Source organism: Doryrhamphus excisus, chromosome 2 (assembly GCF_030265055.1).
Source record: "Doryrhamphus excisus isolate RoL2022-K1 chromosome 2, RoL_Dexc_1.0, whole genome shotgun sequence".
Classification (NCBI taxonomy): domain Eukaryota; kingdom Metazoa; phylum Chordata; class Actinopteri; order Syngnathiformes; family Syngnathidae; genus Doryrhamphus; species Doryrhamphus excisus.
Window position 1 is genome coordinate 5,723,808 of NC_080467.1, and position 13,725 is coordinate 5,737,532.

General features: G+C 41.3%; 1 protein-coding gene across 2 annotated transcripts in view; it reads left to right on the forward strand.

Annotated features, from left to right (window-relative positions):
- The first annotated feature begins 5,270 nt into the window (after positions 1-5,270).
- mark1 (MAP/microtubule affinity-regulating kinase 1) overlaps positions 5,271-13,725 on the forward strand; it is a 44,684-nt gene continuing 36,229 nt past the window's right edge. Inside the window, exons 1-2 of one of the 2 annotated variants that reach the window (XM_058056328.1) lie at positions 5,271-5,923; positions 12,258-12,458. In XM_058056328.1, coding sequence (XP_057912311.1) covers positions 5,873-5,923; positions 12,258-12,458 — 252 coding nt within the window. In that variant the 5' untranslated portion in view covers positions 5,271-5,872. The remainder of the gene's footprint in view (positions 5,924-12,257; positions 12,459-13,725) is intronic. The other variant, XM_058056338.1, reaches the window with a different exon arrangement.

Here is a 13,725-nt window from a genome sequence, read left to right on the forward strand (position 1 = left end):
TCGTTTTTAGACAATTAGATATTTTATTTGATATCTTATTGCATAATTAAAGCAACATTATGTAACTATTTTTCATGATTCACAGTCATTTACACCAGCTCATCATCAGCTCGCCTTGGTTGTCGTAGGGGGTGCTCCGATCAGCCACCCACCGGTATCGGCCGATATCAGTAAAATAGCAGATCCCCTCCGATCCTGATCGGAACCTAGTTTTAACCTAGTTTTAATAATCATAATCCATTGCATCTGAGCACCTCATTCAGTGCAATGCTGAAATGACATCAGCCTCTCTCTGGGCTCCTCTGGCTCCCTACCCTCTGCCGCCCACAGACACAGCATTGCAGAGGCATGCAGCATTTTCTGTGCTGCGTGTCGTCCAATGATGTTAAAATAGATGTTAAAATAGCATTATTAAAATTACAATTCTTTCTGTAATATTTCAACTCTATACTAGTACACTGATATCACTTTTTAATTATAATATTATGATTTTATTCTTTTAAAATTGTGACTTTTTTCTTGTTAAAATACAACTAAAATTACATTTTTTTTCCAGTCAAGTTTCTTCCTGTAATTATGGCTTAATTTCCATAATATTTTCATTCTCATAATATAATACGTTATGTCCAAAAAATACAACTTTATTTCAAATATTGAGATTTTTAAAAATTTAATTAAAAAAATATTTCACCTCTATGTGAATAAAATTATATTAATATTATTCTTTGTAATATTATGAATTTATTCTTATAAAGTACAACTTTTTTTGTAAGACAACAACTAAAATTAACGTTGGGTTGAATTTATTTTTTTTATTTTTCCAGGAATGAAATGGCCTTATATTTTCATTTTATTCTCATAATATTATAACTTTTTCCCTATCTTAATTTCCCCAAAAATATTACAACTTTATTTCGAATATTATGATTGAAAGAAATGAGCTTTAAAAATATTTCACCTCTATATGAATAAAATGATATAATTCTTTATTTCTTAATATTATGATGTAGATTATGATGCAGAGCTTGTCTGGGATATCGAGTCCGATTGGGCTACATTGCGGAGGCAGCTGATCCGAGCTGCAGCCGCAAGGTGGTCAGTGCCGGACACCACAACAGAGCATGCTACATTGCAATTATGCTATTAGAGACTAACTTGCAGTTTATTCCCATTTATCCCATTGGGGTTTGATGCTGCAGGGGCTTGTGGGTAATGAATGAGCTGGAGGCTGACTAGCTGGCTGGCTAGCTGGCTCGTCGCCGGATCAAATTCCTTCCCCGGCCTCGTATCTATGCCTAAATATTCAGCATACCAGGAGCTTTTATTGACTTGTCCGAGCAGGGTGCAGGCTGACTCCCCTGTCAGGCGCTAACAGCTTTGTGAAGCAGGATGAGTTGATGTTTCGTCTCCCTTTGATGATGTCCACATAGCTGGAGAAGAATCATTTTTTAGAAGACAACATTTATGGAACATGCAAACACATAAACCAGATACGTTGACAATATTTTGACATGGAGCCAAATTGGCCGCATCATCATCTCACTCTTAAAGACACATTCCAACTTTTCTAATCCCATCCTAGCAGAAACAATAAGTTCACCACTGTTGAATAAAACTAAAATAAATGAAAATGACTCCTCGTTTGACAAGATGTGCAATGAAGAGGGATCAGAAAGAATACATTCATTCATTCATTATCTACCGCTTATCCTCACAATGGTCACAGGGGTGGTGGAGCCTATCCCAGCTGTCTTTAGTAACACTTTAGTACCATCTAAAGGGATATCAATTTTGGAAATATGTGCCATAAATGAATGAATGAATGAATTTTCAATTTCTACTGCTTAGTTTCACTTTCAAGTACTTTTGGGGTGTTGGCGGTGAATCTCATTAGACTGGTCAGGTGTCCCTAATGATGTGTGAATAATGAATGAATGAATAATGAATATGAATAATGACTAATAACGAATAATGATAATGATAATATCAATAATAATTCAATTATTATAATAATAGTATAATAATTCCACCCTCGTCCATCTCTGTGTGGAGTTTGCATGTTCTGAAGACAGCTGGGATAGGCTCCAGCACCCCCGCGACCCTCTTGGGGATAAGCGGTAGAAAATTAATGAGTTCTCCCTCGATTTTGTGTGGAAGTGGTAACTTTTTGGCTTCTTATTTTGTCTTTCCCCACCCTCTGCCATCTCTGTGTGGAGTTTACATGTTCTCCCCGTGCATGCGTGGGTTTTCTCCGGGTACTCCGGTTTCCTCCCACATTCCAAAAACATGCTAGGTTAATTGGCCACTCCAAATTGTCCATAGGTATGAATGTGAGTGTGAATGGTTGTTTGTCTATATGTGCCCTGTGATTGGCTGGCCACCAGTCCAGGGTGTACCCCGCCTCTCGCCTGAAGACACCTGGGATGGGCTCCAGCAACCCCTGCGACCCTCGTGAGCATAAGCGGTAGAAAATGAATGAGTTCTCCCTCGATTTTGTGTGGAAGTGGTAACTTTTTGGCTTCTTATTTTGTCTTTTCCAAAAGCGGTAGAAAATGAATGAATATTACAATGATAATAATAAGAGGGGAAAACATGACTGTGGCATGAACATGATTATATCTTGCAAAAAGGGGCAGGCATTTATAAGCTTTTGCTTCAGCCTACTCCTTTTGGGCTTGTGATCAGATAGCTGAATACAAATGTAAATAATGGAAAGTTATATTTTGATTGATGTAAGAAATGCACTGTAATGTTTCATATATTTGCCCAAATAAAATAATTTTAAAAAAAGTGTCTGGTAGGAAAAAACACCCAAAAAGCCCAAGAAAAAGCATACTTGTATAGCAAATCCTTTAGAAATTTAGCTTGAACTGTAAATCATTTATGACTTTTGGCCCGTTAGACATCACGTTGAGCAGCTGGAACATTAAAAGAAGTCATTATGTAAGTAGTACAGTCAGTCACCACCGCCATAAAGCATTTGGCAATATTAGAAGTTGTATGAATTGTTGTAGCCAAGCTTCCTGGTTGCTTTGTGTGTCGGCAGCAGAGGCGCCAACAGTAACAATGGACTCAGCGTGACGTAACGTTATCACAATAAGTGATGATTATTCGACCTGAAAGCCACTCTGGACTGTTGGCAAAGCTCAACTTGATTTTCTTCTTCTCATCGGAGCCCACGGGGCCAGCCCCCCTGGGATTTTTGTAGCCTGACACAAAATCTTGTTTTTGGACCAGCAGATAACGTCAAATATGCAAGGGTGATCATATTTTCATGGTCCAAAACCAGGACCCTCAATGATGGCATTGATGCCAATAAAAGATGCCTGTTCATATCAATACATTTAACCTACGCCTCCACTCCATGGATAGAAAATACATTCCATTACATTCTAACCAGAAATTCATTCATGTAATTGGATGTATTTTGGAATTAGAAATTAATTTCATGTAAGGATTCAATACTGATACAATCAAATACTATTAAAAGAAACCAATTCACATTAGCTTCTCAGTGTTTTTATTATGCCTAAAATATAAGTTAGAAATGTATATAAAATGTATATAATTACATAAAAAGGTTGCTTGACACGTTTTATTACGCCGATACTATAACATAATTCAGAAATGTATGTATGTCTGTAAATTATATATAATATTTATGATAAAATAATATAACTTTAATAATAAATAATAATATTCTCGCTGTAGGGCCTTCAAAACATCAGAGCACTCCTCTGATATAGCGATACAAAATATTAAAAAATAATAATATAATAAACATAAATAATATAACTTTATAACTATTATAATGTTATAACTAAAAAATAAAATTATAACTTTTCTAATTAATAAAAATAAATAACAATGAAATTATATTGATTAGAATACATATATATAATATATAATAATAATATATATATAATAAATTCATTCATTCATTCATTTTCTACCGCTTTTCCACACAAGGGTCACACGGGAGGGGAGGGGCTGAAGCCTATCCCAGCTGTCTTCGGGCGAGAGGCGAGGTACACCCTGGACTGGTGGCCAGCCAATCACAGGGCACATATAGACAAACAACCATTCACACTCACATTCTTACCTATGTACAATTTGGAATGACCAATTAACCTAGCATGTTTTTGGAATGTGGAATTCCGAGTGTGGAATTGAACTTGGGTCTCCTAGCTATGAGGTCTGCATGTTAACCACTTGTCTGCACGGCGGGCAGCCAAATAAATTAATTGATTAATAAAAAATATGTATATAATATATATTTTTAAATTGTATTTATTTTTTACTATATATATGTATATTATTAATTAGAAAAGTTATAATTATATCAATATTATAATAATTTAAAAATGCTTTCTATGTTTTACTATGTTTACAATGCAATATATCATTTAGAAATGTACATAATACATTTATATAAATGAATGTGGATATAATAACATTTGTAATTAATATAATTGAATTCACATTATTTATTTTAACTTGTGAATTAATTACAAATAAATGAATGGACTATACATATAATCAAATGTCATAATGAAAAAAATATGATCAATAGTTTGGGTGGGTGTGGCCCTCCCTAAACACCCACATGGAGTGTTGATGCAGGCGGCCGAGCTGGATACCCAAATGAATGTCACAATATGCCAAATATTTACCCTTCATGATGGAGATAGCGCGGAATAGCACTCGGGGTGGTGGAGGGGAGGTTGAGGTCAAACACTGAACTTGGCATGGAAAGGGGCATTTTTGGAATTCTGCACATCTGATCCCAGAAAGGATTACCTTCCAAAACATGGCAGATATTATCCCCTCTTGAGTGCAAAGAACTTTTTCAGGCCCTAGATATTTGTCTGACACCTTTCCGTTTTAGATAAAACACACAATTAATTATTTCACTGATACAATATATTTGTATAAATATATTTATTTAACCCACCAAAAAACATGTAATTTTCCCAACTGTTACAAATGTATTTTTTGAAATGACACGCTTGGATTACGGTGCTGTACATTGAACACATACTTGGTAGAGCCTGACCCGTAGTGGCTATAGCAGTCATTACACCATATCGTCATCATGGTGGCCACGCCCACTTAGACTATTAATAATGATTGAAGGGTGGGAAAAAAGGAGGTGCAGGTGGGCGTCGCTACAACCGCAGTTGACTGTAATTGCAGTACTCAAATTCGACGACAGATGGCAGTGTTGGCTGGGACTATTGTTTAGCGACTAGCATAGGCCTCACCCTGCGGCTAGCACACAATTAGCATGTAAATGAACCTTATAAGCGTCGTCAAGTATCGGTAAAAAGTCATTTTAAAAAACACAGGCGTGTATTATGCTGTGTTGTGCTGTATCTTTCATTCATTCGTTAAAACGTAGTAAAGTGCTTTGCTTGATTTGGACCGGTTTGTCAGGGCCGAACACTCCCTTCCATGGGATTTAAATCGAGGAGACAAAGGGAGCGAGGGAGAGAGAGCATCGCTTAAGTGAGAGAGGGAGTGAGAGAGAGAGTCCTCCATCCTTACTAGTGGGAGGTTTTTTGAGATGCGCATCTTGCCTCCTCCTCCCTAATTCGTTCGGTCTCTCCTCCCCTCTTTCTCGCTTGAGCCACCTTTTAGCTTGGCAACCTGCTTCGGAGCCCAACGGAACATCTGGCGGCCTCCGGTCTCCTGTCAACGGGGCAATGCTGCGCTAGCTAGCCGCCGTCTGCGCACTTCCTGCCGGGGTCGCTTTGTGCTGAGGAGTGGGGGTGGGATGTAGAGAAGAGAGGCGGACCAGCGCCGCTGCTCTGCTCTGCTCTGCCCGTCGCCGAGCGGCCTTAGCCCAGGCTTTCTCTCTCTCACGTACAAGATGTCGACAAGGACGCCATTGCCCACGGTCAACGAGCGGGACACGGAGAATGTAAGTAGACAAATGTAGTCCGGGAATGAGACGCCATGATTGGGGTGTTTCGTGTCTACAGTACAGGGAATGGCAGCAGCTAGCTAGGTTGAAGGGAGGGTGCTAAAGCGCCGCACCCGGCCAATGGGCACTCTGCCTCCCCCCTTCCTCTGCCGGGAATAAACCCACCCCGGACCAGAATAACCCACCTTGACGTGGATTTGCCGCTGACAAAAACAACGCACTGCGTCAGCCTTTAAAACGGCAACGAGAATGTGACAAACTCGGGGTTGTGGTCAATATTGAAGGGTTATTTTAGGGAAGGGGGGAGGATGTTGCCCTACTTTTTCACTCGGAAGCATCGCAATGTGACATCCATCACCTCGTGGTCCCGGAGCTGCACGCTCAGTGCCGGAGGGAGGTGCTGCAGGAGGGGGGATGGAGGTTGTTGTTATTCACCATCCCCCTGACACAACACAGATCAGACGGTGCTGCTGTTTTTCATTTAAAAAAGAAAACCAACAATATATAGCAATATTTATCAGCAAGGTAATCAATAGGAAAATAAGCTTTGATTAAAATGTACAATATTGCACATGCCTGCACAATGACCATATTCTCTGGTCATTATTGATTGCTTGAAATTGTAGCGTTTCAGTGTGAATGTAGGTGCTTTTAAATGTTTGGATTTTAACCTTTAATTCATTGTTTGTGTGAAAAAGCAATAACAGCCTAGTGCAGGGGTTTGAAAGAGCCTCCCCTCAGAGAATATCACCTAATTTGGTTCCCCTAGTCCCTGAAAGTGTATTTTCAGGAGCACTTTTTGTGGAGGTTGATTTTTACATTTACCCTTAACTGTAATTAGCTTGGGGCTGCACGGTGTTTGAGTGGTTAGCGCACAGACCTGACAGCTAGGAGACCAGGGTTCAATTCCACCCTCGGCCATCTCTGTGTGGAGTTTGCATGTTCTCCCCATGTATGCGTGGGTTTTCTCCGGGTACTCCGGTGTCCTCCCACATTCCAAAAACATGCTAGGTTAATTGGCCACTCCAAATTGTCCATAGGTATGAATGTGAGTGGGAATGGTTGTTTGTGATTGGCTGGCGACCAGTCCATGGTGTACCCCGCCTCTCGCCTGAAGACAGCTGGGATAGGCTCCAGCAATCCCGCGACCCTCATGAGGAAAAGCGGTAGAAAATGAATGAATGAATGAATGAAATTAGCTTGCTAAATTTGAAAACAATATCTTTCTTTATTGTTGTAAAGCTGCTACACCTCCAAATATTTACGCTCATTAAAGTGTCGCTATATCACAGGAGTGCTCTGATGTTTTGAAGGCCCTACGGCGAGAAAACTCGTCGAAGAATCTCTATATGACAGGAGAGTTCCGCTGTTGTTATTTTAAGGACCGTTTCACAAAAAACATCTGTCAAAGATCCTCTATTCCACAGGACTGCTTAGCTGTTTTCAAGAACCTATTGCATAAACGCAAGTCTTAAGATCCTATATATGACCAGAACACTTTTTTAAGGGTCCACTGAAAGATCTTTTATAAGTGACAGGGGCGCTCTGCTGTTTTTAAAGATCTATTTACAAACATGCAATTGAAGCAATATACATTTCTAAACAAATGGTGGTTTATTTTGCAGCTGTAATCAATCAAAGCACACAAAAAACTCCGAAATATGCAGTGCGATTGAACGCTTCATCAACGCAGAGTGGATGGTGCTTTTTAGGAGGAAGAAACGAGACAGAAACTGAGTTGTTAATCCTTTCGATGAACAAATAAACCACACACACAGTGATAAGAAAATAGTACTTCTGTCATCTAACTGTATTCAATATGATGAATGGAATGCATAAGCGGAATTGAATCAGGTACCTTTGGGTTGGGAAGCACATGCTTTATTAACCAAGCCATGCCATCACTGTCGAAGCCACAAAGTGATTCAGTAATGGAGAATTTTAAGTGACTTTTCACCAGCAGTGGGTGCCATTTTTAAATTGCCCCATCATTTTTAATGGGAAGATTTTCACAGAAAATATGAAATTACACAAAATGACACTAAATGCTTGAATGGATAGCTAACTTGTCTTTAGTGAGCAGAACATTTTGATGTTGGATTTCTTTGAATTGGTTAAAGGGGGCCTATTATGCTAATTTTCCGGCCCTTTGTATTGAGTTGTGGACTCATATAGAGCAGCTAACCAGCACAAAAAGCGTTCTAGTTCTTCCAGAATCTGCACCTATTCAACTGTATTTCTTTGGATTTCGTGGTTCCTGCGAAAACAGTCTGTTTTAATGTATTCCACCCACAGCCCGCCTCCAGGCACGCCTACTCTGCTGTGTTTGGTCACACTAGCGAGTACTTAAAAGGAGTTTGAGTTTGTGCTAGCTGGGGTATAAGAGTTGATAATGAACGGCAATCTTTTTAAGTCTTTTTTTGTCTTTGTGTTGAATCCCGAAGTCGAGACTGGACAGTCCGACGTTTCTCAAGAAAACAGATTACTTCAAGACTTCAATCAATGATGAGTAGCTTTAGCATTTTAGAGTTAGCTTTTTCCACAGCATCTGCAACTGAATGTGGCCACTAATTGTGGTGGGAAACGGCTATTAGCAACCCCGCTCCCAGTATGCGAGTGCTTTTACTCCATGACTAAATGAACACAGTTAGGACACTGATAAATTGTTACTTACTGCTTGCTCAGTCTGTTCCTTTGTTCCTTTTGTGATGTCACAGAGGAGCGGGCATGGCCCTCCCCCAAGCTCTGCTTCTCTGTTTACGAGGCAAGCTCAGGCAGAAGTTATTGGAGCAAGAGAAAGATATTTTAAATATTATATTTTAAATATCCGCCAAACTGTTGCTAGGTATGAATGTGAGTGTGAATGGTTGTTTGTTTATATGTGCCCTGTGATTGGCTGGCGACCAGTCCAGGGTGTACCCCGCCTCTCGCCCAAAGACAGCTGGGATAGGCTCCAGCACCCCCCGCGACCCTCGTGAGGAAAAGCGGTAGAAAATGAATGAATGTTTTGGCAGGGAGCACAAATCCAAGGAAATACAGCTGGAATAGGTGCAGATTCTGGAAGATCTACAAGGTTTTCTGGACATGTTATTGTGTGTAGCTACTCTATAGGAGTCCACAACTCAATACAAAGGGCTGAAAAATTAGCCTAATAGGTCCCCTTTGAAAGTAATGTTGAAATCTGGTCTACTTGGTCCAATCCCCTATATCGTGTCATCTTGTGACACCCCTAAGTTTTTGACTATGTTGCTGGGTAAAAAAAAAGAAAAGACGTTGTGTCCCCCCAGAGTTGCCTTTAAGCTTTAGTGAGAGCTTGTGCTTTAAAAACGCTGTTGTTCTTCTAACACGAGGAATAGCATCAAATTTCCTCAAGGTTGGCAGGTCCGGGTTTGTTTATGCAAGTATGTCACCCTGAAATGACAGTATGCGCATTTTTGTGTAATAATAATAATAACTGCACCCAAATGTGATTTAAGAGCATGTGAAAAGTGCTTAAATGTGACCTTTGCAGAGGTGCGTGAACCCAGTGTGATACAAGCACTCTTTTTAAAGGTCACGGCAGCCCTTTTCTCCGTTTAACGACGGCCGGCACATTAAATTGGCGGTATCAACGCTTATCCATCCATCCATCCATCAGCTCTGTAGCTTACCGGGGCCGGTTCTGAGTTGGACGCCAGCTTGCAGCCGCAGGCCCACTCGCTAACTGAACTTCATTGCATAACATCGTATTACTCAAGAGAAACCAGGGAGGCTTTTAGTGCTGTTGAATATCTTGTTTGTGTGTGTGTGTGTGTGTGTGTGTGTGTGTCAGACTTCCGTGAAAACGTTACATGGATGTCCTTTCTATCTTTTTGTGTGTCTGGGAGTTCATGGGAAGCGCAAAGCTTGCGTATTCAGAGTGACGCACCAGCCTGTCAAGAAGAACCTGTCCCGGTTCCTGGTTTTGGTTCATTCATAGCTTCTTGGGAGGAGGCCAAGTGTTCAATCACGCTCATCTTGTTAAAGCATAACAGTGTGATGATGTGGGTGATACACAGTTGATGTTTTGGCTACTCATGGGGTTTGTTAGCATTGTTAGCATGTTGGGCTTATGGAGGTGGTGTGCGACCTACAGGGTGTCGTGTTTCACTGTGGGGGAAACGGGAGCCGGGCAGCGTGGGTTACCGCACCGGGTGCTTGGGTGTGGCGGATCACGGGGATCTCTGACCTGGACTGACACGGGCAGCTGTTGTGTGCAGCATCAGGGAGGGTGTCAGTGTTGTATTTAATCAAATCAAACTTTATTTGTATAGCACTTTTCCTGCAAAGACATGCAACACAAAGTGCTTTACCGAATTAAAACAATTTCCACAATTAAAAGGAAAAAACAAAGAAACAAAAGAAAGCCCCTCCTTCCCACCCTCCATACTAGACCCACACACACACACACACACACACACGCATACACACACACAATCACATACAGTAGGGAGACATGGCATGGCGCTGAGGAACAAGGAAACGCCACCTTTGGGGCCGTCCACACTGGGAGGAGCTGCAGGCCGTGCCATCGGAGGACCAGCACCCGGGCCCCCCCGTCTCCGACAGACCCCCACATTAAAGGGAGGAACCCCCAGCCGGCCGGGTCGAAGGGACCCAAGGATGGCACCCCCTCAGTAGACCCAACACAGCCCCCAGTGTGGAGGACCCCCCCCCTGAGGAAACACTGGAGTTAAAAGCTGAAGACCAAGAGCAAAAAAAAAAATAAAAAATAAAAATAGGACTAAAAAGATAAAAACAAAACACTGGAGTTAAAAGCTGAAGACTAAGAGCATAAAATAGGACTAAAAAGATAAAAACATAAGAAAAGTTAAAAAATATTAGTTAAAAGCCTGATTTACGGCAAGTTGTCGCTAATTCAGCTTCACAACATTGCACTCTTGTGTCTTGTATTGTTCTAATACCCCAACCCCCCCACACCCAATGAGGTGCTGGAGTTTTTTGGGTGTCTTCAGGAGCTTCTAAATGACTGTCTTCATCCGGTGCTGATAAGATGAGAGCCGATAAGTTCAGGAGGTCAGCGTGTTTTGCGGAGGGAGAGGAGGTCACATGACTCCATGGCTCGCTCATTAGGCTTGAATGCTCTTCCATGTGAAGGGCAGAACAAATACGCCCTGAAGGAGTGTTCACCACTGACCTTTGCATGCCTTGCTCGTAGTGCAAGTGCAGGGCATTCATTCATTCATTTTCTAACGCTTTTTCCTCACGAGGGTCACAGGGGGGGTGCTGGAGCCTATCCCAGCTGTCCTTAAAATAACAACAGCGGAACTCTCCTGTCATATAGAGATTCTTCGACGAGTTTTCTCGCTGTAGGGCCTTCAAAACATCAGAGCACTCCTTTAATCAGCATAAACATTTGGAGGTGCAGCAGCTTCACAACAATAAAGAAAGATATTGTTTTCAAATTTAGCAAGCTAATTTCAGTCATTCATTTTCTACCGCTTTTCCTCACAAGGGTCACACGGGGGGGGGGGTGCTGGAGCCTATCCCAGCTGTCTTCAGGCGAGAGGCGGTGTACACCCTGGACTGGTGGCCAGCCAATCACAGGACACATATAGACAAACAACCATTCACACTCACATTCATACCTATGGACAATTTGGAGTGGCCAATTAACCTAGCATGTTTTTGGAATGTGGGAGGAAACCGGAGTACCCGGAGAAAACCCACGCATGCACAGGGAGAACATGCAAACTCCACACGAGAGATGGCCGAGGGTTGGGAAAGACAAAATAAGAAGCCAAAAAGTTACCACTTCCACACAAAATAGGAGGAGAGCTCATTCATTTTCTACCACTTATCCTCACGAGGGTTGCAGGGGTTGCTGGAGCCTATCCCAGCTGTCTTCGGGCGAGAGGCGGGGTACACCCTGGACTGGTGGCCAGCCAATCACAGGGCACATATAGACAAACAACCATTCACACTCACATTCATACCTATGGACAATTTGGAGTGGCTAATTAACCTAGCATGTTTTTGGAATGTGGGAGGAAACCGGAGTCCCCGCAGAAAATCCACGCATGCACGGGGAGAACATGCAAACTCCACACAGGGTGTACCCTGCCTGTCGCCCGAAGGCAGCTGGGATAGGCTCCAGCGACCCTCGTGAGGATAAGCGGTAGAAAATGAATGAATGAATGAATGAAAATGACTTATGATTAACTTATAAAATTACTGCAGATTTATTATATTATATTTATTGATATACAGCGTATATTAGACAATAGAAATCTAGGCTTGTTGATGATAGAGCTCATTCTGCATCATTCCATTTTGTTTTTCCCCTTTGCAGCACTCGTCAGTGGATGGCTTCACAGAGCCCCCGGTGCCCCCGACAAAGTCTGCGAGTCGCCACAGCCTCCCGCGATGTCGCAACTCCTTCACTTCCACGGAGGAGCACCCCCACATCGGGAATTATCGCCTCCTCAAGACCATCGGGAAGGGGAATTTTGCCAAGGTGAAGCTGGCACGACATGTCCTGACGGGACGTGAGGTAAGAGAAACGTATTAAGTGGCTTCTGTGAAAGAAGCCTTCTTGGTGTTTACTAAATGGGTCTGTTCGAGGTTTAATACATGGGAAAAACACCGTACATGCCTAGTAGCCTGTTAGCTCTACGGCTACGCTCATGTTTTCATTGTGGATCACAGTCGCTGGATCCTTAGTGGCAAATCTCCACGCTTCCACGGTTCCCTGAAGTACACTGGGGTGATTTTGCAGTACGTCCAAGCTCATTTCCCAATGATTTATTAAGTGTATAGTGATTGTATCATGAGTATCATATATTATGCTCATTTTTCGTCCCTTTGTATTGAATTGCATGGAGCAGCTACACGCGATAACCAGCACATAAAGCTTTATAGTTCTTCCAGAATCTGCACCTATTCAGCTGTATTTCTTTGGATTTCGTGGTTCCCACAAAAACAATTTTAATGTATTCCACCCAGGCACATCCTCTCCGCTGTGGTTGGGTCACACTCGCTGCTACCTACGAACAGTATAGGACAGGGGTCTCAAACTCAATTTACCTGGGGGCCACCGGAGCTAGGTTCTGGGTGAAGCCGGGCTGCATCAGGTTTTCAAAAAAAACCCAAAATGTATTTATTAAAAACTGGAAAAAAAAATCAATAAAAAACTATCTTTAATGCTTTTGCTTCTGCTATACCCTACACTTTTTCAGTACTTTGGTTCCGGTTTTCCACACCAAAATATCTGATAAAACATTCCACTGTTCTCAGATATCTTAATTTTTATTTTTCTATACACAAAATAAGATAAAATAAATAAATAAACAAATTAAGAATAAAGACAATAAATCAATCAATCAGTAATAAATAAGTAAAATAATAATAAAGCAGCAAATAAGAAAAACGTAAGAAACCACATACAGTTTGTAGAGAAATTATTTTTTTCAGATTCAAATGTACAGTATTAACAGTTATTTAACCTTTAACATGAACATTAATGAAACTTAATAATTTTACCAAATTAGCAAGTTAGCATCGTACTCAGTTCCATCTGGGAGCAGCGTCGTAACTTTAACATGTAACTTTAACTTTAACTTCAACATGTTTGATGAGATGCTTTATTTTCCGTTTTATTCCAAATCATTTCCTGCATTTATTTGTACATTATTTGTACATTATTTGTCATAAGCCTTTAGCTTCATTGCTAATCTAAAGCAAAACAGGGCGGGGTAACAGGGTAGGGTAACAGTATGGGCGGGGGCAAAATCATGTTAATTGTGTCCGGTGTGCACACA